Source organism: Sciurus carolinensis, chromosome 13 (assembly GCF_902686445.1).
Source record: "Sciurus carolinensis chromosome 13, mSciCar1.2, whole genome shotgun sequence".
In the NCBI taxonomy this organism is placed as follows: Eukaryota; Metazoa; Chordata; class Mammalia; order Rodentia; family Sciuridae; genus Sciurus; species Sciurus carolinensis.
Genome location: NC_062225.1, coordinates 58932386 through 58957305, shown reverse-complemented (window position 1 = coordinate 58957305; position 24920 = coordinate 58932386). Strand labels below are relative to the sequence as shown.

The 24920-nt window shown below is 39.4% G+C and overlaps 1 protein-coding gene across 2 annotated transcripts in view; it reads right to left on the bottom strand.

Annotated features, from left to right (window-relative positions):
• Positions 1-24920, bottom strand: part of Thada (THADA armadillo repeat containing) — a 325608-nt gene that overhangs the window by 133168 nt on the left and 167520 nt on the right. For both annotated transcript variants that reach the window (XM_047521875.1, XM_047521876.1), the window contains one exon: positions 6654-6822. In XM_047521875.1, the coding sequence (XP_047377831.1) occupies positions 6654-6822 (169 nt within the window). The remainder of the gene's footprint in view (positions 1-6653; positions 6823-24920) is intronic.

The window sequence follows — 24920 nt, the reverse complement described above, 5'->3', positions numbered from 1 at the left end:
ATATTTTTAAGGAAGGGATTAATTCATCTTCAAAAGTAGCATTTTAATTAAAAATGACTTTTCTGGGCTTATATCCAGTAAGGACCATATTGCCAAAAGGTAAGATTTAACAAGGTTTAGTTCTTAATTTTTTTTTTTTTTTTTTTTTTTTAAGAGCCCAGTGCTTCCCAATCCTTTTCACATCAAGACATACATAGGAAATAATCTTTGTTGAGCGCTCTGGGATAAAATGGATGAGGGTGCTCCTTCTGTCTGGAGTATCCTCACCAGGACACACTCGGGCTCCCTGAGAGCTAAAGGAACTGCCTCAGCCCATCTTGGACTGGGGACCTTCCCAGCAACTTGAGATTTTCCTCCTTTCATACTAACACGAGTCCTCAAAAAGGAAGCGTGAATCTGACTACTAGTGACAAAAGCGAGCATTTTCATTAGATTATGACTCATTCTAGAAGAAAAAAAAAGCACAGTGACAAGCAATCCATTTATAACTTAGAGCATCAGCATAATTTCATGCTTTTTGTTTTTGATTTTCCATTCTGAAATTATATATTCTGGGCATAAAATAAACAACAATGGACAAAGGCCAACATCTTAGGTCATCAAGTGGAATCCATCAAGTAATGTTCCATTTCTGGACAGCTTGAGCATTTTACTTTGTTTCACAATTTTGTATTTTGTTACAACATAAGGTATCTTTCATGGTTACAATTTTTAAAGATAGAAATGATAATTCTTTTAAATTATATTTAATCATAAGTATGGATGCAACAATATAGTAAAAAAATGTCTTTTTTATAAGTGTGTATTTATTTCCTTACTTAAGAGACTCCAGTAGAGTTTATCCTTAAGACTGCTGTTCTCACTGATTTTCTATTAGCCTCCACTGCTTGTGTCTGTAGCCGAGTCAAGGCTGGGTGGTCCAATTCCCTCTTCATGAACACTGACTGCCACACACAAGTTGGCCAAATCATCCTTCCTTTCTTTTTATTCCAGGTTTCTGCTTTTCTTTCCACAAAGGAAACACAAGCTCTTCCATTTCAGTTCATATGCTGTCCTTGCCGGCCCAGCATGGTTGTTTCCACATAAAGACCCTCCTTCTTGCCTCACACACAGCTATCAGGGGGTTCCAGACTGATGCAGAAATAGCCTCAGCTTCAGTCTCCTTTTATGTCTGATGCCTTGACTGGCAATTTTTATCTTTTGTTTCTCCTTCACGTGATCCCTGGTCACTAGCGCTCACTTGGCTTCTAACCTGCAGTTCCCTACACTAAGAAGGTGTCAACAGCAAGCTCCTGTGTCTCTCCAGCACCTAGAAGAGGGTAGGCATGCCATGCCTGCCAAATTAAATTCAAATTCTATCCACTTTCCCACGGTCTCATCAGTTCCCAGATCCAGGATCCATAATTCCTATCACTGCCCAAGTTTAAGAGATTTTGTCAAGCCCTTGGAATGACAGAAGCTGTGGCAGTTAGGGTCTCGGCTACAGCCTGGGACCCATGGGAGGATTCTGTATTTTTAGGCTAGGAATCTTAAATGAAAGGACAAAGAGATATGATGACAGAGAGACAAGGGGAGGGAGGACACAATGAGTTGTTTCTAAGCTGTAACTCCTCTGGGTCTGTCACTTCCAATGTCCATCTCTATAGTACTGATGGACCAACTCTGCTTCCAATGTTGAGGTAGCATATCATCCTGGATTTAAGGAAATCGATCAAGTGATAAGGGATAAACTACAGCAGAGAAGTTTGACTTGACATGGCACTCTCTCAGTCTTATCATTTCTTCATTTAGCAAGAATGGAACAGAATACGACACCTCTCGTGCTACCCTGAAGGACTGCTAAGAGGATAGATAAAATCACCTATGTAATTCATTGAAATACAGCTATCCAAAATGTTAACTTTACTTCCCTTTCTCTCTCTCTCTCTCTTTTTTTTTTTTTTTTGGTACTAGGGATTCAACCCAGAGGCACTTTTACCACTGAGCCACATCCCTAGCCCTTTTTATTTTTTATTTTGATACAGGGTCTCATGAAGTTGTGTAAGGCCTCACCAAGTTGCTGAGACTGGCCTCAAACTTGCGATCTGCCTCAGTCTTCCTAGTCGCTGGGATTACAGACATGTGCCACCGTGCCTGTCTACGTTATTTCTCTTATGGTAAACTTTCCACATGCATGGGCCTTGTTCATCTGAAGTCCAATCGTAACTAATATGTAATGGTAGCCAAGTAGGTAGCACTGTCGCTCAGCTCAGCACAGCCAGGAAAGCAGAGTCATTTTAACTCAGAATTCTCAAAGTACAGAAATCAAGGCTCTAAGTTGGAGAGAAAAATAAATGCGTTAAAGTGTTTGACATGTTCTGCTAGTAAAAACTGAGAAAATGTAATACCAGCATTAGACGAAAAGTGTAGATTATGTTTGTACCAGCGAGAGGAAGTATGGCATTGGGAGGACTATTTGGATTAATTGCAGAAAAAGTGATCCTCTTGCCTAGTGTATTCAGATAAATGCAGAAGTGTTTTTCCTGCTTTTAAACAAGTTATCAACTGCCTAGTCCACTATACTCATATAAAAGAGCTTCCTTACAGAAAGAGTCAGGATCACCTCTTATATTCTTAAAACATCAGAAAAATAACCAAAAGAGACAGGAAATGAGCAAACCCAAACTCTTCTATCAAATGTTATACATTGCTTTATGAAACACCAAAATGTGAATTAAATACACAAGAATCAGAATAAATCTTTCCTCATGATTGTTGGCCAAATTCTTTCTCAATACAAGAGAACTTTTTGATCTCCAATATGATTTCTTAGGAGTGACAAGTAACCTAGTAATAATGTTAAGTCCCCGACATGAAGAACTTTGGCAATGGGAACAGACGGTTAATTCTACCTAAGACAGGGAAGCCCTGCCAGTGTTATTCCCAAATGAGGGAATGTCCATGGCGGTTATCTAGCCTTTATTGAAATTTAATGTTACTTACCCCTGGCTCTTACTAACCTGCTGCAAAATCTCACCTTTTCTAATGTGCTTTATTTCCGTCCATTTCAACATTGCAATAATGAACCTCTGGTTTTGAAAATGATTAAGAAATGAATCCCACATGTTCTTTTCTTGCATGTCCTATAATTTGAATCTCTCTTCCATAGTCCCAGAAAATTCAGGGATCAGCACATTGCTTGTTTTCAAGGTATACTACAGAAATACTCTGAGGTTTGATATATTTATGTAAATATTTTCAAAGAAGTCAAAATGTATAATTCAAGAAAATGTTCTGCGAAAGAATTTGTTTTCTGATAACAGAATGATTTCCTGCTCTTGAAAAAATAACAATTTTGTATTTACTTAGCTGGATCTGAAGGTCCCATGGAGATTATCATTCCTTTCAATCCCTAACATCTCTTTTCCAGGTGCAGACCTTTACTGGTTTCAAAGGTAGCTATATGGAGAAGGAATTCACAAGCCATAGAAAGGAAAAGGAAAGAGGCTCCCTGATTTAACCCTTTATGCTTTTCCCATAAAAAAATAAAAACCACAGGGCGAAACAGCTATTACAACACAGATGTGACACCTGAATGGACACGATAGAAAGACCTGGCACACACCTTTGACTTTTTTTTCTCAACAAACCTCGAGAAAGTCAGGGGTCTGTTTGACAAACATGAACACAATACCCAGCACCCACATAGTTGGCTATTTTCTAACAAGCTCTTTATCTCACCAACATTTAGGAAAAAGGGCAACTGCCACACAACCCCAAATTAAGAGAGTTTTTACCTTTCCACAGCATTTCCCATTGTAGCAAAGTCAATGTGAGAATAACCAAGGCAGCCCAGAGACAGAGTAACAGATCACATTTGGTTGCTGGACAGACTGGTGAAATAGCTAGATTGCTGGGAGCAGGGTGCAGGGAGACAACTAGCTGAGGAGGCCCACCCTTACAAAGTTGAAAGAGGAGAGAAGTCCCAATCACAGTACTCACAAAGTTCATCCAAGAATGGTTCTTTAGCAAAGAAAGTCTGATGGCTGATCCCCTGGACAATCTGCTCCTTCCCTCTAACTCTGCTGTGGTATACACTTTGAAAAGCCACTTCTGTATCCCTCACTATCACCAGCCCCTGTTCTCAAAGTAACAGCGAAGTGTAAGAGACCTAACTTGTATGACTGAGCAAATGATCTTTGGGCCTCTGTGGCCCATCTCCACAACCAAGGTAACTCTAGTCCCTTTTCATCACTGGGATTTATGAGGCCCCAAGGGAAATGAGTGCTTAGGAGTTTCTAGTAAGAAACACCAGCAGAGGGTGGTGGCACATGCCTAAAATCCCTGTGATTTGCCAGGCTGAGGCAGGAGGATCACCAGTTTCAAAGCCAGACTCAGCAACTTAGTGAGACCCTGCCTCAAAATAAAAAATAAAAAGGGCTGTGGATGTAGCTCAGGGTTAAGTGCAGTGCCCCTGGGCTTAATCCCCAGTATCAAAACAAACAAACAAACAAGCAAAAATAGCCAAAAGACCCATTACACATCTTTCTAGGAGATCCATGAAATCAAACTACTTTCAAAACAATGCTAAGACATTTCCTCATTCACTTTAATTCTGTCATGATGTACAGTAGAGTGTGTCAGAGGCTACAGCAAAGTAATGATGTATGCACTCTGATGATTAAGAGAGTATATACATGTGGGTTTGTGTGTTTTAATATTTCCTCAGTTTTATTTTCTAATTAAAATATTGATAGATGCTGGACACAATGGTGCACACCTGTGATCCCAGTGGCTCAGGAGGCTGAGGCAAGAGTATTGTGAGTTCAAAGCCAGTCTCAGCAAAAGTGAGGTGCTAAGCAATTCAGCGAGACCCTGCCTCTAAATAAAATACTAAGTAGTGCTGGGGATGTGGCTCAGTGGTCAAGTGCCCATGAATTCAATCCCTAGTACCAAAATAAAAAATACTGATAGGCAAAAAACCCTCTTTGTAATTCTCAAGAACTTTCAAGAGTATAAAGAAGTTCTGAGAACAACTTAAGAATCACCAATCTTGGACTTCAGTCCTACCTAAACTTGCAGTTCTTGGATGCGCTGACTTCCCAAGCCTTTCTTTAAGATGTTTTCTCTGCGTGGAAGACTCTCCCTCCCTCACTTGGCTGGCCTCCTTCAGTCTCTGCTTAGATGTCACTTCTCTGTGATCCTTTCCCTGAATTCCCCATGACAAGTAAAGTGGCCCTGCCACAAGCTCCCGCATCAATCAGCACACCTCACGTGACTGCCTATTTTCTGGTCTTTTTGTCCTTGTCTCCTTCCAGGCAAGAAAGTCACTGTGTTCTGAGACATGGCAGTATGTAGTGAGCATTCAATAAATACATTTGGAATATATAAAACATTCACAGATGACAGGTGAGAAGAGGTCTACCTTGCATTTTCATCTAAATGGAATTAGTTACTAAAAATATTAGTTTTCATTATAGGACAGGCTTATTAAAATTATGATCATAATGATTATCTATATACTTCATTATGTACCAGGAACTAGTCTAAGTATTTTATATGTATTAATTTAGTCTTCACAAAGTCCCTATGAAGTATATGCTATCACTACCCTAATTTCAAAAATAAAAGTACTGAGCTGGGGTTGTAGTTCAGGGGTAGATTGCTTGCCTAGCACGTGTGAGGCACTGGGTTTGATCCTTAGCATCACATAAAAATCAATAAAGTAAAGGCATTGTGTCCAACTTAAAAAAAAAAAAAAAAAAAAAAAATATATATATATATATATATATATATATATATATATATATATATAAAATGAAAGCACTGATACCCAGATAGTGAAGGGTGGGTATTAGATTCACACCCAGGTAGTCTGGCTGCAGAGTCCCATGCTGTGACCCTGTCTGCACACTGGCTTCCATGTTAGCAGTGTAGACCTCAGACTTTACAACTAAGTATTGGGATCTCAAGGTCAATCCTCAATTCTTCTCACAAACTGGGAATATGATTTCAAATTTAAATAAGCCTCTACACTTGCCCCTGTGTGAGTGAACATATGGGTCATGCACACAGATTTCCCCAACATTGCCTGTCCCCAAGATAGGTTTAAATAGTACAGTTTCAATAAGAAGTCTATTTCTCATTCATATGTGCACTTCAGTCTTTTCTGGAAGAAATGTTCACGGAAGTAAATAAACTTGCATATTTATTCAGAATAAAAAGTTTCTTGTGTAGCACAGAGAAAACGGGAAAGAAAGGTTTGATATTTCCATGTACTATGATTCTGTGCCACAGAGCAAACTCTCTCTGCTGTGCATAACTGTCCCCGTGACTCTTGGGCAAGACTCTCCGTCTCTTAAGGAATGCTCACAGTTTCACCCTCAACAGGGAGTAACTCAGTGCTCAGTAGGGATACTTAGTGAAAAAGTATGTTGTAGAAAACACGATTTAATTTAATACAAAAGATAATCTACCAGAATCAAAGTGTAACACTGTATTCATGTTCGGAATGAAAAAAGCATACCTGGAGACACATGCTCTCTCAGTATGAATAAGTTGTACAGACAGAGTGAAAAGCCTGTGTATCAAATCTTCACCTGCTAATGGTACATGAGAAACCAAAGTGCATCTTGGGGTATTCAACAGAGATCACACAAAGTAACTTTACTCACCTGGAGAAGCATCCCATGAATATGGTTTTGCCGGAAACACTGGTCAGTGCGGTTGGGGAGTGTGGCCAACAGAGTTCGGATGGTATTGGGCATCTGGTCTAGCATAACAAATGGGACTAAGGCACGAGCGGCCATTTCACGTGAGCGGTAGATAGGCGAGTGACCGCACCTGAGAAGATAAGGAAACACAAGACCATCAATGCTCATCTCCACATCTGTATCTTTGTGGATGTCAGGTGGGAGCTGCTCCTTATCTGAAATGATACTTCTTCTGTGTTTGCCTTAGTTCCAGAGGTGACTTTGCTTCTGTTCAACACATCTTTAGCACTGTTAGCTACGACTTACTATATTGGACTTCCTTCTCAATCAGTCAGTCCTAGAATGCTAATAATTACGTGTTTAACAAAAGCAAAGTCACACAGGATTTAAATGTAGATAGGCTTTGGGGGAAAGACAATAAACAGGTAGTAGCAAAAAATGGCTTACTCCTCAATAATGAAAACACTATTTACTGGGCACCTCTAATGAGCAAAAAGCACTCTGGTAAGTGCCAATGAAAACTAAGATTACCACCAGTGCTTCTGAGAATCCCATGCTCTGGTTGGTAAGATTTGAAAAGCTGACCAAGGCACAAAACAATATGGGAAAATGATATGCAAGAAATCTTAACATTATGCCTACAGGAAATCAGGGGAGGAAGGGCTGGAATCAGGAAAGCAAGATTCAAGTAGGCAAAAAGAAAACAGGAAGCTATTCCAACCAGGGATGGTTGTATAAAGCAAAGGTAGAAATGCCCGTAGGTAGATGTGTCTGGCTCAAGTAGGGGCTGATGAATAACAGTGGAAGTTAAGGATGAGAAGTGGGTCAGGCCACCTGGGGAGTGCACAAACACCAGACTACATGCTCTGAACTTGCTGTTAGGAGGACAAGGATGGACCTCATGTCACCAAATCCTTGCCTTAAGTCTGGAACAAGTGGTATTTTGAGATTCTACAAAGGTCACTGGAAAGGTCCCTTGACTTTGTAAAGTTTAGAACCAAAGAGGCCACAACCATTTTGTTGAAGCTGTGCACTTGTCTCCACAGACACAGTATTAATTATTTGAGAGGGAAGTACAAAATGGTAGTTCCTAGATTAAGTAAGTTCTTGACTAGAACTCTCTCAGACTTCATGATCTTTCATCCAATTAAAAAACAAAACAAAACAAAACAAAACAAAAAACCCCTCAACTTAAGAAATGTCTTAAGACGCCAAGGCAAGGGTAGGAAAGATCAGAAGATGGTAGACTCTGCAGGGAAAAGGGATGGATTCTCAACTTTCTTCAAAAGGAATTCTGAAGAAATTTTATTCTAAGAAGAAACTACTGGTAAGATGTGGCTCATTAGGGCCATGTTCGTACAGACTTAGCACGTAGAGGAGCAGAGTTATATAACCAAAATATTTCTAAAACCCTAGAGATATCACCAACATTTATCTTTTTTTTTTTTTTTTTTGGGTGCTGGGGATCAAACTCAGGGCCTTGTGCTTACAAGGCAAGCACTCTACCAACTGAGCTATCTCCCCAGCCCCACCAACATTTATCTTAATATGACGATAAAAATACAGATATAGTTTTGGTACAAATGGAATTACCCAAGCAGAATTCCATCATGAGGGGTAGGGGGTTGGAAGAAGGTGATAGGAAGAAAGAAGAGATACAGTGTGAAAACAGTTTAATTTTTCCCTAAAATAGTAGTGCATCAGGGAGATTGATGGGCACCCAGTTTCAGGGCAGAGAAGCACCAGCCTCACATCATACCATGGGAAGACACTGAGGGCTAAGGTGACAGTAGGTAGCTAGAGAGTTCCCACTGGTCTTTGACTAGGTTCTGAACACACACCCATTTTCTCCGTATTTTTCCTTTAAAATGATTAAATGTTTAATTTGTAATTGGCGAACACAGTAAAATGTTTGCTTTGGCCTATGGGGGGAAGAAAACGTTATTTGACAAAGAAAAGAAAATACTCCGAAAATGCTTTGAGATTTAATTAGCAAATGACCTCACTCAGCACAGCACAGTCATTTGTCAGAGCTTCCCTGGTTGTCTGTCCCCACCCCTCCAACGCACACACTTTGTGTTATAGTGTGTTTTATGTTACCGAAAGGGCTCTTGTATATAAATGTTTCCTTTCAAATACAAATAACTCTGACATGGTTACAGATGTTTAGTTTCCAATTAGCAGTAACCCTACACTCAAGAATGCCCCTCCTTTTGCTCCTGACCTTTTGCAAATGATGATTTCCCAAAGGAATCTGGCATCCATACAGGAAAAAGAATGGAAAGTGGGAAAAGTGCCAGAATTTTCTACTTTCAGATACCCTGTGCTAGGGTACTCTCTAAACCCACATAACCAGGTTAAAAAGCAAAACAAAACTGCTCGAAAAAGTAATGTAATTGCCAAAGAAGAAAGAAGCCAATTTTTAAAGAAGTATTTAATTAAATGACATTCATTATAAAGCAATGATTAAATATAATTTCAAACTTCCTTCTAGTACAAATTGTTTAAATGAAAGGTTAGATGATAGCTGAATTTACACATATATGTATACATAAACACTAAGCAAAAACATATTTCCAGGTTACCATTTTGACAGCTATTGAGGGGAGGGGTCGGTGTAGAGAGAAAATTTAGAACCTAGTGACTACTAGGATAAAAAATTGGAACATCTGGATTTTCATTCTGCTTTGGACACTGAGTTTTGTGACTTGGCAAGTCCTGGTAACCTCTGAGTCTCAGTCCAGTGGAGAGGGGTGCAATAATCTGTATTCAGGACTCTCCAGCAAGAGCTCCAAGAAGGTGCTAGGAAACACAAAGTTGTTTCAATGCACTGTGCCTATTGCTTGCCAAGTGCCAGCATACTGTTGAACTGCAGGCCTCCAGCTAGCCCCAGTGAGAGATAGACCATGGGGTAAATTCTGCACTGTTTTAAAGAGAAAAGACAATAAACTGATGACATGAAGACAAACAGGTTCTTTCTCTGGCTTCTATTAATAATGATGAAGAAGTTTCCAGCCTCTGTGTGTGTGTGTGTGTGTGTGTGTGTGTGTGTGTTGCAGTGTTGGGGGTTGAACTCAGGACCTCACACCTGCTAGGCAAGCACTCTACCATTGAGCTACATCCCCTGCCCATCTCCAGTCTTTCTGAAAAAAGGGTAGCCTCCATTTTCCTGACTCCACTTCTTCTGTAAAGTAAAGCAAATGAATTTGAGGTCTTGAAGGACTTTTTACTTTTATCATCCTCTGAAAATCATTTCCTCAATAGCCCTGTGTGTGCTCTAGGCCTGTTCCAGGTGTCCACAAAGCCTACAGGACATGCAGATACCAATGTCTTTCAACTTCTAGCCTCTCACTCCAATAAACTCATTCCATGTTCATTTTATGTATTTATTTAAGATGTGGTCTTGCTCTGTTGCCCAGTTTGGCCTTGACCTTCTGGGCTTAAGTGATCCTCTTGCCTCTAGCTGGGAATACAGGCCTGTGCAGCCACACCTGGCCTCTTGTTCATTTAATCACATATTTATTGTTCTGGCATTGTGTGACAAGAGAAATGACATATTCCAATAACAATACTTGTATCCTGCAACTGTACAGCTCTCGGCAGTTTATGAGATGCCTGTATTCCTGTGATCTCTTTACTATGCAACATTCCTGTAAGACCAGAGGGCACTAAACACCTGGATTAACAGGTGAAAAGTAAGGTGAAACTCAGAAAGGTTAGGTGGACCCACCCATCAAGATGTGTAAGCAGCAGCGCCCAGGACAGACTTGCGACCACTACCCCAAGCTGCTGCCCTCACCTGAAAATCAAGGGAACCTAAAAGTATCTACCAGCTAATAAAAACACACACTCATTTACAAGTACATGGAAAATCTCCAAATGAATTGAGTTTTTCGTTGTAGTTTTTATTAACATTTTTAGGATGACGAAAACACATTGGAGCCAAATATAAACTATGGACTTCCTCAAAAGAGAGATTTATGAACATATATACACAATTTCCCATACAGTTTCAGGAGGTTCATGACACATGTCCAAAATCCTTGGGGCAGTATTCCTCAGATCCAGGTCAAGAATTCCCAGGTTCCACGGTACACACTGGATGACCACACAGTGTGGCACTCAGGTGTGTGCTCTGCATCGTGACACAGCAATGGAGAATTAGGACACTGCTCACGGGGAACCACTAGCTCAGAGGAATACCTGCTGGTCACAAATCTATGGCACCCATGGAGACATACACAGCTGTGGAGCAGGACAGCAAAGGGCAGTGGGAGAGACAGTTGGAATGGCTTTCTGGAGGAGATAGCACAAAGGTGTATATCACCCTTACGGCTTTTGTCCCTAACACTTCAGAAACCAGGTGAGTTTAGAATGCAATATTCTGAGCAACAGAGGCCATTCTGCTGCGACCAGTCTAACTTTCCCTTTCACATGGTGGCAGGTGAGCACTTAGAAGGTGTTCCCCCTTGTACGTTCACCTTCAAAACCTGTTCCTTTCCTGAAAGGATTCAAAGGTTAAGTGGCTGGATAGCACCAAAACTGTTTCTGCCCACCCAAACCTGTAGGGAGATCTGCTGAGTACCTAGCACAAGCATACATTGGGCTAGGTTCCAGAGCATCAGACAGAACAGTAACAGAGTTACTGTTATACAAAGAACCTACGGTCTAGTGGGGAAGATGGGAAAATCAGCCAACAATTCTCAGGGCAAATGTCAGTGTCATCCTCTTTTAAGGTGAGTTCCCCTACTTCACAGGAACCTGTCTTCAAAAGTCTTGGTTGACTTCAGGATTTAGTCAATACCCTCTTCCACTCTTCCTCACTAACATAATTATTAATGCTCCCCTGGTTCTTCCTCATTCCAAGACCCCACCTCTAGTCCTGATCTTTGATTTTCAGGCTATACCGTATAAAAAGTAAAGGCCTCCAAACTTCAGATGATGATGAAAAGGAGCCCCCACTTAATCAAAGTCAGCACCTTGGGAGCTATGCTGAGTTCACAAATAAGCTATGCCTACCCTCACATTCCCCACTGAACCTGAATTCAAGAATGCCTGGCCATTACTGTTTGTTTCTCATATGGTATGGCTGCCTGATTTTGGGTAATGGTTACTCACTGACAAACCAAAATTGAGATGACCTTATCTATGAAGGCTAGGTAAGACTTGGCAGCCTCCTGATTATACGGTTCATTTTGTTTTTTTGTTTGTTTGTTTTTTCAAAAAACTTCTTTCCTGTATTTATTTTGTCAAGACAACTACCGTTTCATCTGTAATGCCCTGCATTACACTGCAATGAATCCTTGGGAAACAACTCATCTGAACTGTGTAAGGAATGACCTTAGAATCAATCACTACCTTCCCAGAGCAGGTACTGCACTTGCGCAGTTGGCTGTCAGAGCAGGGGAGGATCCCGTCCACCTTCCCCACAGTATCCCTCGGGCCATCATGTCTACTGGAATGAAAGGATCAGGAGAGCAGAAACAGGGTCTTCATAGAGCATACAGGACAGGAGTCAAGAACATGTTCTGGAATCCAGCAGATACCTAAGTTTAAATCCAAGTTCTACCACTTACTACTGTGTGACTCTGTACAAGCAAGTAAACTTACTAAGTTTTTCAATTACCTTATAGGGTCAGTGTGAAGCTTAAATTAGATAAAGCATGTAAAACACAACACTTAGACAGGTAGTGATCGAGAAGTAGTAGTATTATCAAATCTAGTAGGTGGAATAATTTGAAAACTTAAAGCTCTATCAACATATGCACCACTTTCTCTCTATTTTTCTCTAGTGTTCTGTCTCAACAACTGTCCAGGAAACAGCCTTGCCTGTACCAAAGAGGCTCTTCATGGTCACTAGGCCTACCTTTCTCCCTCTCCCCCAAATGAGCTGGGGTTTCTTTGGTACCTACTGACTTTATTCTTTGGGTTCAAGGTCCAAGTCTATTTTCTGTTGACTCTGGTGATACTACACCAGACTTCTTTTCCAATTTTGTTGCATGTGGTTTAAATCTTACCTTGAGAAAAGCATGTACATGTGTATACATGTACATATATAAAGAAGAGAAACACTAAAAAAAATAAATAAATAAGTTTGTACCCAGTCAATGTGAAAAGGCAGACATTCTGTGTGCTTTGAAACTATTAACCATGTTGCAACTCGTGGCATTCCTCAAAACAATTCTTCTGCATTCTTGGGGAATGCAGTGATGGTCAAGGTTGCCAGATTCTCTACTTGTTCTTCCTATACCAATTTTCCAGTCATCAAAGGATTAACATCACCTGAACTACTTGTTCCTTTTCCTGTAACCCAAAAGTTGCATTTAATGTAACTGTGCACTCTGCACAGCTAAGTAAAGTATTTCTTTACTTAAATACATTTCTTAGAAGAGCAGTAGGTTCAGGACTTTTCAAATCTGATTTTCTAAAGTCCTTCATTTGGGTAGTAAGGGGAAAATAAGAGCAGTAGATAGTGTCGAGCTAAAAATTGCACATTTCCAGAAGTCTGGGTGGAAAGCCTTCCAGATCTAACATTCAAAATAAAGCAAAAACTATTACACTTTAGAGGTAGAATGTTTAGTTTAAATCCCTGGATCTATAAGAAGCTCAAAGTAACATTGCTCTTCAAAAATTAAGTCTCTTCAACATGTTAAAACCTTTCTAAAAATACTTTCACGACAATATTTTATGCTGACAATAATAAGCCATGATAAAATATATGAAAACTTCAGTGCACGACCAATTGGGACAAGCTCAGCCATAGAGCCTGGGCCTTACAGAAGATGCATGCTTTTGGGGCCACTTCCACTCTGCCTCCCAGTTACCAAGGCTTTGCCCAGGTTGATCTGCCACAGGATGTAAATTCTAGGCTGTGAAAAAGGGAGCTGCTGAGAGCTGGGAACTGGCCTCCATCACCTTGACATCTCTTCACTTGCCCCTACAGGAACTGGGCCCGGCACTCAGCCATATAATGTGGCAAGGACACAAGGTCACAGAGATAATGGCTGCTAGCATTCATGCCATTCCTTTTAGTGCAAGAAAATAAAGTGAGGGAATTTTCCACCAAAGAAAGGGAAAGGTTTACAGTGTGGTAGTTATTTTAAAAAGTTCTTGGAAGAATGTGCTTTAATTATTTAGAATTACAGCCAGGGGCTCGGGGGTGTGGCTCAGGTGATAGAACACTTTTCTAGCATGTGCAAGGCCCTGGGTTTAATCCCCAGTATGGGGTGGGGGAGTGGGGATGGGGCAGGAAGCCACAAAACAATTACAGCCAGGTGTAGTGATGCATGCTAGTAATCCTACCTATTCTGGAGGCTGATGCAGGAGGATAGCAAATTCAAAACCAGCCTAGGCAATTTAGAGAAGACTTGTCTCAAATTAAAAAGGGTTGAGGATATAGAGCATTTGCCTCGTACACCAAGACCCTGGTTTCAAATCCCTGTACCCACCCCACACCTAAAATCAGAATTACTAATATTCCTTCTCCTCCTCTTCCTTGTTTCTTTTGCAGCACTGGGAATTGAACCCAGGTGCACTCTACCACTGAGCTGCAGCCCCAGTCCTTTTCTTTCTTTCTTTCTTTCTTTTTTTCTTTTTTTTTTTTTTTTTGCCGTAAGGGGGATTGAACCCAGGTGTGCCTTACCTCTGAGCTACTTCCCTGCCCCTTTTTACTTTATATTTTGAGACAAGGTCTCACCAAGTAGCCCAGGCTGGCCTTGAACTTGTGAACCTCCCACTTCAAGTCTTCAGAGAGATTACAAGCATGCACCCAGCGTGTCAAATATTTTTTAAATAAATGAAAGGATGCATGATTAATCCCTTATTACTCATTCTTATCAAAATAGAGATGAAGTATGAAAATTATGCTTCATTTAAATCTTTCATCATTTTTTGCCTAGACAAGAACAAATACAATTTGAAAATAAATTTTTGAGATTCCAACCAAATGTTTTAGACAGCTGGAAAGAAAATTTTTCTCTGGAGGACTGAAATGTGGTCTACCTTTACAATAATTCTTTCCTGATTCTGGGGAAAACATGGAAAAAAGACTATAGCAATGTCCATACAAAGACATAGGAAGCCCTAGAGAGGAAAGGGAAATCATTAATTTGTCTTTATCCAAAGTAAAATGGAGAATCAAAAAGTGAAAAATACATGAAGATCTAACACAAGCAGTGTAAAACATTCCTAAGCAAAGGCAAAGTACTGAGTAGAGTCAGTCTGAAACTTCGTGTCATTTTCCCTGCCAGTTCATCTGATGGTTTTCTCTTTAACTGGAACAATGAGCTGCGCTCTGGTCTCCCCGTGACTGCCTGCACCAGCTGGAAAAGCACTTCCAGATCTACCCTGGGGGTTCCCAGGTTGGGATGAGGCCCATGCACAGAGGAGCAGAGGACACACTGTACGCGGCCTGAGGAGCTGCACACCCTTCTCAGTGGCAAAACCCCTCATGATGTTTCTGCTCTGGCTCCACCAAAGACCAAAAGATGAGTACATTCAGGCAGCCACTGATTTTCTGAAAGGGTGGAAGGTAATGCTGACTTCAGCATGTCCTCCTTCCTTGTAGGTAGTGGACAGATCTGAAAAAACAGTCCATCTCCCTTCGGAGTTTTCAAAGTGATTTAATACATTTGACATGCATCCCACTGACTTGTACAGTGAGTGGTTCCATATTTATAGCAAGCAATTTTTTAGTTCACACAGGACTGCGTGGTCAATTTAAGAAACTACACAAAGGTACAGAGAAAATTTACTTTTTAAAAAAATTGTACTATGTATCTGGGGGAAGATTTAGAAAAGAGTGCTTTTGCTCCCATTAATTAATTTTTAAAATTTCCAGAACCTATGATAGCTCTCTAATGTTATTTTAATTCAAATTTCTTATTCTGGTGTTCAAAGTACCCCCTATACCTAGCCCAAGACTGGCTGGACAAATCATAGGTGCCCAGTAAACTTTTCTTTGACCAATTTAACTTAACTTTTTCAAGTGACTATCTTTGAAAGGGTATTAAAATCAAAATACCTGTGACTCAAGTGAGTACTCAAAACACACCGACAAAAAAAATTTAAATGTGAACAATTTTATTAATTTCCCTTTTGACAAGAATCCATTACACTTCAGAAAGATTCCCATACCCATGCTAAAATCCAAGGAAGAAAAAAAGGAAGGGAAAGTAGGAACATTTGATGAGTCTGTTGGATGTTAGGCAACTATCTTAGGGGGATCCTTTCAAGTATTTTATCCCAATTTTATACTCAGATAACCCTGTACAACAAGTATACAATATTACATAAATATACATTGGTTTTCACTCTACAGGAAACATGTTCAAAATGATGAGTTACCAAATAAAATGTAACCAAACCCAAATAAAGCAACTTTTACTGATTTCTTTCTGTTGTGATCATGGATGCGGAATCCTTTATAAGCGATTTATCCCACTAATTCCAATGGTTAGAATCCGTATTTGCAGATCCCATTCACAATGATTTGAAAGTCTAAATATGTTTTCTACCATTCTAACTAGTCTTTAACAAAACAAAGCCTAAAGCTCTATAAAGCACTACTTTAAAGAAGGGAAATTAGTCACAGGACTTTGAGCCAAAGTCATCCACCAAATTGTAGACCTTCTTCAAAAAAAGAACCCATAACAGACTGGGTTAGGTTCCATAAAGGATATGGCAATGTCCCCTGCTGTCCTCAATCATTATTGATCATTTCACATCAAATCACCCTACAGTCACTTCAAGTATTGTATTTATTTGGAGAGAAGTTCCAAATGCCCATGATTACAAACATTTTTAGTGACAAGCAAAAACACACGTAGGTCAGAATCTTCATGGACTTAGGAAAAAATAATACACATAAGTCATCAGCTTTAAGCAACTATTTTTGTAAAGTGAAATCTTCTCATGAAGCAGAAATACATGTTTCCTTTTGTGTCTCTTTTAAGTGAGATTACTTTTGAAACATCCTCAAATTAAAATATTAGTATCTAACAATGCAGCCAGAGGCAAGTTACATAATGTCCTCTCATATCCTCTTCTGTAAAAGGATATTAGAAGAAGGGATCTCTAGTTTCCTTCAATAACAAGATCCTGTAAATCAATGGGCATTTAAACAGTCCAGGCAGATAGCTATCTTTTTTAATTCTCACATATCTTTATGATCTCTCTTGACTTGTTCCACTGCTTAATCTCATAATAATATTGATGCTGATAATAAAAATTTTATGCCTAACACTAACCACACTCTATTTCCCTACAGTTGGAGCCAATTTCCTCCAGTTTGGGGCTCTGTGGAGTTGGAGAACAAATGACCAGTGTTTTCTACATACAGGAAAACCCTTCATTAACTCCAGTGGAATCCTGTCATTAAAGAACCCCTGACTCTTCCCATCCAAGGGCCACAACAATCCCAAGTCCTTTAATCACAGAGAACCCCCCTCTAGAATTTAGCTAATTATTTTGCCTCTACAGAGAGTTAAATTAATCTGTCCAATACCATCAGCAAAAACAATGATTGGTGCTACTGCTGGATGAGAGAAATTTGAGCATTTCTTTTAATATGATTGCTCTGTAGAGATTGCAATTTGTTTTTGCCGAAGTTAATTAATGCCCCTGAATGACCTTCCTGATGTTTCGTAGCAACACTTCAAGCTAAAATCAGAAAGAATGAATTTTTAAAAACCATAAAGTACATGGAAAGTCTTGAAAAATCCCAAGAAATTGCACTTTTTTTTGGCCTGGAAAAAATAACACAAAAAAGCAAGGGATACTGGATGTTAGCAAGAGGCCCGTTCCAGGGAAGATGTCTTCTCTCAAATGAAGACTGCAATTAGGTAAACCGAGTCATACTTCTGCCTGCCTATTGCATCCCAAACAGACTACGGCCAGCCCTTTTTAAAATAAGTCCAGGGAAAGTTTTACATCCTCCTTTGGTTGCCCCAATACCCATGTTTAGGCTGCCACAGTTGAAAAGTACTTCCTTCAGTGTAAGTAGACTCCTTCTTGCTGTAATTTAATTTTGTTTTTTCTGGTTCTACATGCCAGGGAAATAAATGAATCTATGCCTAAAAGACTTGGTCCCAGAATACATTCAGAATAAGAAAACAAACAACCCAATAAAAAAATTGGGTCAAAGCTCTGACTGACACTTCAGCAAAGAAGATATATGGATAGCAAATAAACACATGTAAAGATGCTCAACATCATCAGTCATTTGGGAAGTTCAATTTAAAACTCCAAGGAGCTATAACTACATACTCACTAGAGAGGCTAAAATGAAAAACACTGAGCATATCAAGTGTTGGCTAGAATATGGAACAACTGGAACTCTCATACTCTGTTTGGTGGGAATGTAAAATGGTACAATCACCTTAGAAAACAAGTTGGCAGTTTCTTAAAAAGTTAAACATACACCAACCATAGAGTTCACCCATTCCACTTCTGTGTATTTACTCCAGAGAAATGAAAGCATAAGTCCAGAAAAAGACTTATATATGAAATGTTCCTAAAAACTCATTTATAATGGCCCCAAACTGAATACAACATGAATGTCTAAAATAGTTGATTATGTAAAAAAAAATACATGGTAGATCAGTATGATAGAATTCTATTTGCTGCTAAAAGGGAAAAAAACTATTGGTATGTGTAACAAATGGCTGAATCTCAAAATAATTAGGCTGAGTGAAAAAGCCAGACAAAATAGAATGTGTACTGTATGGTTTCATTTACATGAAATATAAGGAAGTGCAAATTAATCTAAAGTGACAGCATTGAATAGCCAATGCCAGCGGCCCGAGCAAGGAGTATAAAGGGTGATGGATATGCTAACTATCTTGACAATGGTGGTTTATAGATTGCATAAAAACTCATCGAACTATACATTTTAAACGTGTATAGTTTATGTCAGACTTCACTGAAATTGCTCTTAAAAAATCCGGTCACATCCATTAAAAAAGTTAGGGTATAATCCTCTCTTGTCTTCCCTTCTCATCCTCCAGCCCCCATCTCTGGAACATCCTGTCTTCTCTCCCTCAGATTAAACAAGCCCAGCTATTTCTTTTAAACTTTTCCAACCAGAATTAACTTTTCCTTGTGCTCTCTTAAAAAACACTTAAGTTCTAATAATCACATAAAACTAAAAATACTTTTAGGACAATGTTCTGAAGCTTCGACATGGTCTCTTCTAGACAATCTCAGAGAGATTAAGTAACTTGCCTGAAATCACAAAGGAAGTGAGTGGACAAGCTGGATTCAAAGTCAGGTGCACCCAACTCGGAAAGCCTACACTAACTGTCAAAACCATACACCCCAATTCTAAGAAATTTTTACCATCAAAGAAGTGAACAATAATACATATTAAAAGAAATTCAATTGTATTATTTTAAGTACACATGACTCAAACCATTCAACAAAGTGATGCCAAATCTGTTGGGCCATCATTAATAAACTCATCTGCATTTTGAAGTACAATTTTCCATGTGATTATAATGGTAAAACAGATTTTCTTCTCATCTTGAGTAAATTAAACCAGTTTTTAAGAAGTAAACACCCCCTAAAAGTTGCTTTTTCCATAGCAAGAAGGTAACTTGCAACTCATACCACTTTGAATGATCCCAAATTCTGAAAAAACAAGCCAAATAAGTGCAGTATCATTAAATATAGTCCAAATGAATGCACAATGGAGACGGCTGTGCAAAGTCCAAAGATGAAACAAAATTGATTACACACACATACGCTGCCACTAATTAAATATATACTAGTGTTACAAGTATACAATTTCAGTGGTGGTGTTATCTTTGTTCAGAAGCATGGTACATTATTATAAAGCTGAAGCTGGCTAGCATTTAATTAGGTTACTAATTATGAGGGGATTCACATTACCTTCAAGTCCTTTCCTGGATTGTGACCATGGCTTAATGTATTAATTTCATGGTGACTGTATTTTAACATGGGGTACATTTCAATACAGAATACTGGTCATATCGTCTAAAGTGTCCACATGACATGATTTTAGCTATGGTACAGTTTGAGACATTTACTAGGAAAAAAAAAAAATCACTGCTAATTCTCACTTCCTAATTTTAACAGTCAGGAGATACTTTAGTTGCATTTTAAGCATAAGTAGCATTCCACAAGTCTTCACCCAAGGTACACGTACAAATATCAACAGAAACGAGAAAATCATTAAGTGACATTCTTTAGTTCCATTTGTGTTCAATCAACTAATAAATTCAGCCTCAATGCAGTATCATCTTACTCCCTAGCTCTCCTCTATGCCTATCAAAAATAAAGTCAGTGCAAAATGTATGAGTCATTTTTCTTCAGTCATGCCAAGGACATAACCTTTAACCTAAGATTACAAATAAAGTGCTATGTGTGAAATTCAATATTGTTTAACTTTTGGGTGTTGAGGTCTAATAAATATAACATTTCGGAAGAAAATTAAACACTCTGGATCACTTCCATTCATTTTCATGGTTTCCTCAGTAGATTTCTATGGCTTTGACTACATTTGCTAGTGTGTGGATCCTGGGTAAACTGGTGGAGTTTGGCATCATTTCGTTTATAATCTGTATCACCAGTTAGTACAAGGCACAGAAATGTTCACTCCCCTATGCACTTCAAAGTACTTCATTTATTATCTAAACAGTTATTCTGACAAAACCATTAGTCAAGAAGAAAGTAAAGATATCTTATTTTTTAAATGATACAACTTTCGCACCAGACTGCTTTAACCACCCATGCTATTTCTGGCAAAGTCTTTATTTCCTAAAGAATACATCCCCTATCACCATTCCAATTTTTCTTACCTATGAGAAGGTCAGGGCTTGTTTTTCACTGGTTTTCACTCAAAGTGAACTTTTATATATTTCAAATTTACCTTAACTTTTCCCTAAGTCCCTAATTTTTCCTAGCCTCTTCTATGGAAAGCACTAAATTCAAATATGAGCAAGCAACTACAAAAATTATGTTGACTCTCTCACAGCTAGCTTCAAGTGATAGGGATGACATCAGGAGACATATACGCAAGGTAAAAACAAGACAACTTTTAAGTCAGAGCTCTGAGTCAAGGGCTGTTGGAGTTAATAAGAACAAGTTTCATGATTTAGAATGAGGTATATCTACTCATTCACTTTTCTTTCTTCTATTCTTAAAATTCATACTGCAGGTATACCAGATAACATGCTTATAGGGTTTTGTCTTAAGAAAAGAACAAGGGTCTAGTCCTTAGAAGCCCCCATCACCAGTGAGGTTGAGAGGGCTGGTGGAATCATGTCAGTAGTCTTATTAGCAAAGATGGGTTGGGCTGCAGACAGAACCTAACAAGATAACATGAGGTCAGATATGAACTTGTTCAGTAAAAAAACATAACTTGGCCAACCATGTTAGCCATTTTTAGAGATACAGTTCAGTGGCATCAAGTATATTTACCAAGAAGTTTTACTGAGATTCAACTGGAGTCTGGCCTCCATGTCTGCATATACAATCACCAGTTGATACTCATGGTTTCACAGAGATAAATGCCATTCTACTTCCAGGTAACCTCCTAAGTATTCAGAGCCAGAGCTCAATCAGCACAGTAGGATTGTCTACTGAAGGTGAGGAATGAGCTGCCTAAACCAAGCATTTGTCCATTTCCTTCCAGATGGAAGATAGAAACTTTGATCTTCTCTTCCTTGCCATTAAGCAAAGAAGGAACCCACTATTCCCTGACCTTTGGGAGTTTTGCAAACTTCAGACTGCAGTTCAGAACACAGACAAGAAACTGTCCAAGAAAAACATGCCCCAAATGAACAGGATATAAACAAAGCTGTAACGAGGTAATTAATGGAAGGGACTTGACTCCCCTCACTTTGCTTCTCTGATAACAATCTGGCATTTTATCAGCAGGGTCTTTTATCTGGAAGGATTCACTGTGTTCTGCTGCCTGGAACTATTCTGGGAGGGGACAAAGACCCGCTTTCATCTTGGAAAGGAAATGGAACTACATCTAGAAGGGGTAAGAAAGAGTCAAAGCCGTAAAAAGACCTCCAAGTCTCTCCTTGCCAGAAGGGAGAGGTAAATGGAAAATAGGATGCCCTGTTTCCCTGAAAGCACAGAAGCAAGTTCTAGTGGGAAAGAAGGCATGCAGTCCTCAGCCAGACCACAAGGGTGATGGCTACGTGCTTCCTGCCTTTGTTCCAGTTCTGCATCTTCTCCCCATTGTCTTCTAATTATCTTTCTGTCAAAACCAAAGAAACTTAAACTAATTTACACCATGGCATAAGTGACTAATAATAACTTAAAAGTCATTTACCTTCTTATGGTTTGGATGTGAGGTGTTCCCCAAAAGTTCACATGTAAGACAGTGCAAGAAGGTTCAGAGGAGAAATGATTGGGTTGTATGAGTCTTAACCCAATCAGTGATTTAATCCCCTGACAGGGATTAACTGAGTGGTAACTGAAGTGGTAGGGTGTGGCTGGAGGAGGTGGGAATTGGTACATAGCTCTGGGTATATATTTGTACCTGGCGAGTGGACTCTCTCTGCTTCCTGATTATCACATAAGACACAGTCTGCCACACTCTTCTATCATGTTGTTTCTGTCTCACCTGGAGCACTGAAGAATTGGGCCAGCTGTCAATGGATTGAAACCTCTGAAACCATGAGCCCTCAAATATACTCTTCCTCCTTTCTAGTTGTGCTGTTCAGGTCTTTTAGTCACAGCAATGAAAAAGCTGCCTAAAACAACCTCCTACTGAGATGTCCATTTTTTTTTTTTTTTTTTTTGAGATGTCCATTTTCTTAGAAAGGATGAAACACAAATACTAAAAGAATGAAAGTCTACCTGAGTCTTCAAGACCTGGCTCAACATGAAGGCTGCATCTGAGAAGTCTGGGTGGGGAGAGGGCACTGCCTAAGATTTCTCAAGCCATTTCACACAGGTTATTACTACATTGGGCAGGGTGTGTGATAAAGCTGGTCCTGATTAAGACTACAGTGGGCCTCCTAGTGGCTTCATTCCTAAAGGAAAAGGGCACTGGTATGGGAGTATTAATTAATAGTAAATAAGGATCTCTTATTTCCCCTCCAAACATGGCCTCTCCACTCAGACTTCATAACAAGAAGCCATGGATTGGTTATGGAAGGACTTGGGATAAACAGGGCTTTGAATTCCCTATCCTATTTAGGCCTCAGGAATATTTATTCAAGGTTGAGCCAGGGTATCTGGCCAATTCCAAACCCACAGCCTGGGACTTCTAAACCAGAGCATGGATTGTCCAGTGACACTAATTCCCTTCTCTCAGGCTGAGTAGCAATCCTGTGGAGCCACCTACGTTCATACCCAGGGCCCTGGTGACAATCCACAGTGCTTCAGATAAGAGGGAGGCACAAAGAAGAGGGAGTTCTATCAGGACATGGTATTCTAAGGTTGCCACTTTAGGAATTTGTTCAACCAGGGAGCAGACTGTAAGTCCCTCTCTAATCTTTCTCCTATGATCAGTTTTCAATCTCCTATGAATTAAATCCTTAAATGTCTTAAGTTGTGTAGTTTTAAAAAAAGGCAAGAAATGATCACATTATATTAATTATATGATACTGAAGCTTAGCTAGAAAACAAGAATTGTGTTTCTCTTCACTAGACTTACGCAAGTTATAGTAAGTATAATGAATCCTACTTTTTGTTTTATCCATACTGAACTGGGGCTGCACCTTCAATTCTGGTTGTACAGGAAAGAAGGATTCGTCTGGGGAAAACAAATAAATAAGCAGCCCAGCAAGAACCAAACCAACACTACTCTCCCATTACCCACAAAGACAGCTCAAGGGACTCACTTGATTCGTGTTTGAAAATAGTTTCCACCCACTGCTTTGAAAATTATTTCTTGTCTGTGTGACACATCCTTCAGTAACAATTCAGCTTTTCCTTGGCTACCTAGATATATTTCCATAGTTTGTGCCAAAACAGATGGTTTCTTCCTGTCTGATTCTAATAATCAAAAAGGAGCAGGTTTATTTACAGAGCAGCTCCTTTCCTACAAATATATACTTGGTTAATGCTCTCACTGTACACACTGAAAAGGAAAATCTCACTAATGGGAGCATGCCTAATTTCTATTCTGAAGCTGAACTATAGTTCACCTATGGAGAAATGTGGGATTTCTTGGAGCCAGTGGTCAGGGCATACATGGCCTGGTCTAGGAGTTCCCTCTGCTGCCAAAAGCCTCAGAGGAGCCTACCTCGCCCTCAGTGTGACCTCACCTCAGGTTGGTAGAGGGAAGTGGGACTGAACACAAGGAAAACTCAAAACTGAGGAACCAAAGGAGGTTTTAACCCACTTCAGAGGCCTTGCTTACAGTCAGCCAGATGCTCCCGTCATGTTCATCAGAGCAGTTCCCGAAGTCACTACGTGCAATTTGGAGTAACACTTAGTAATTTAAACATGTCACTGATTCAGACTTGAGTTTTTCCAAATCAGTTTAGAATTACCACAAAAGAAAACATGGGCAATTTAAAAAGCTTTCAACATGTATTGATAACCTCGTGATCCTATTTTCTTTCTAAGAGAGTAAAAAGAGGGATGATCAGGAACCTTATTGTATGTGAAAGTACTTTGTAAATTTCAAATTCTACATGAATTTTTGTTGCTATTGTTTTTTCTTTCCCTTCAGCAACCCTGGAGATTTTCAAAATTATGTAAGATTTCAACAGTGGAAACTTAACATGACACACTGAAGACAGATAGGAAACATTTTCTAATGGTTTAAAAGGTATGCATAAATAGCAACCCACAAATAATCTCATTAAGCTCTTATGCTTCTTAGCCTCCAGACACATTTTCTATTTACTAAGACACTTATAACTGCAATGACCCATGATTTCCTATAATAAGGAAAATTTCTTTTGTAAGAAATTCTCAGTATTTCTCAAGAATCTCAGAACTTCAGTTAGGCCAGTTTTATTTAGCAACCTGTCACAACCACTTGGACTGAACTGCAACTTTTTCTTCCTTTTCTGCGGATTTCATATTAGAAAATGAGACCGCTGTCAATGCAATGCCAAAGGGGGCAAATACCTCAAGAAAACAAAGTCCAAATGTTTGTTATTTAAAACCACAGGTTAACTCTGGCATGCTGAGAACTAGCTTGTCTTATGTCATGGAATATCATTAAGAGATAGGGGGAAGGACACACTGTGGGGTGAGGAGCTGGGAGAGCTAAGACAGTGGCAGATGGGTTCT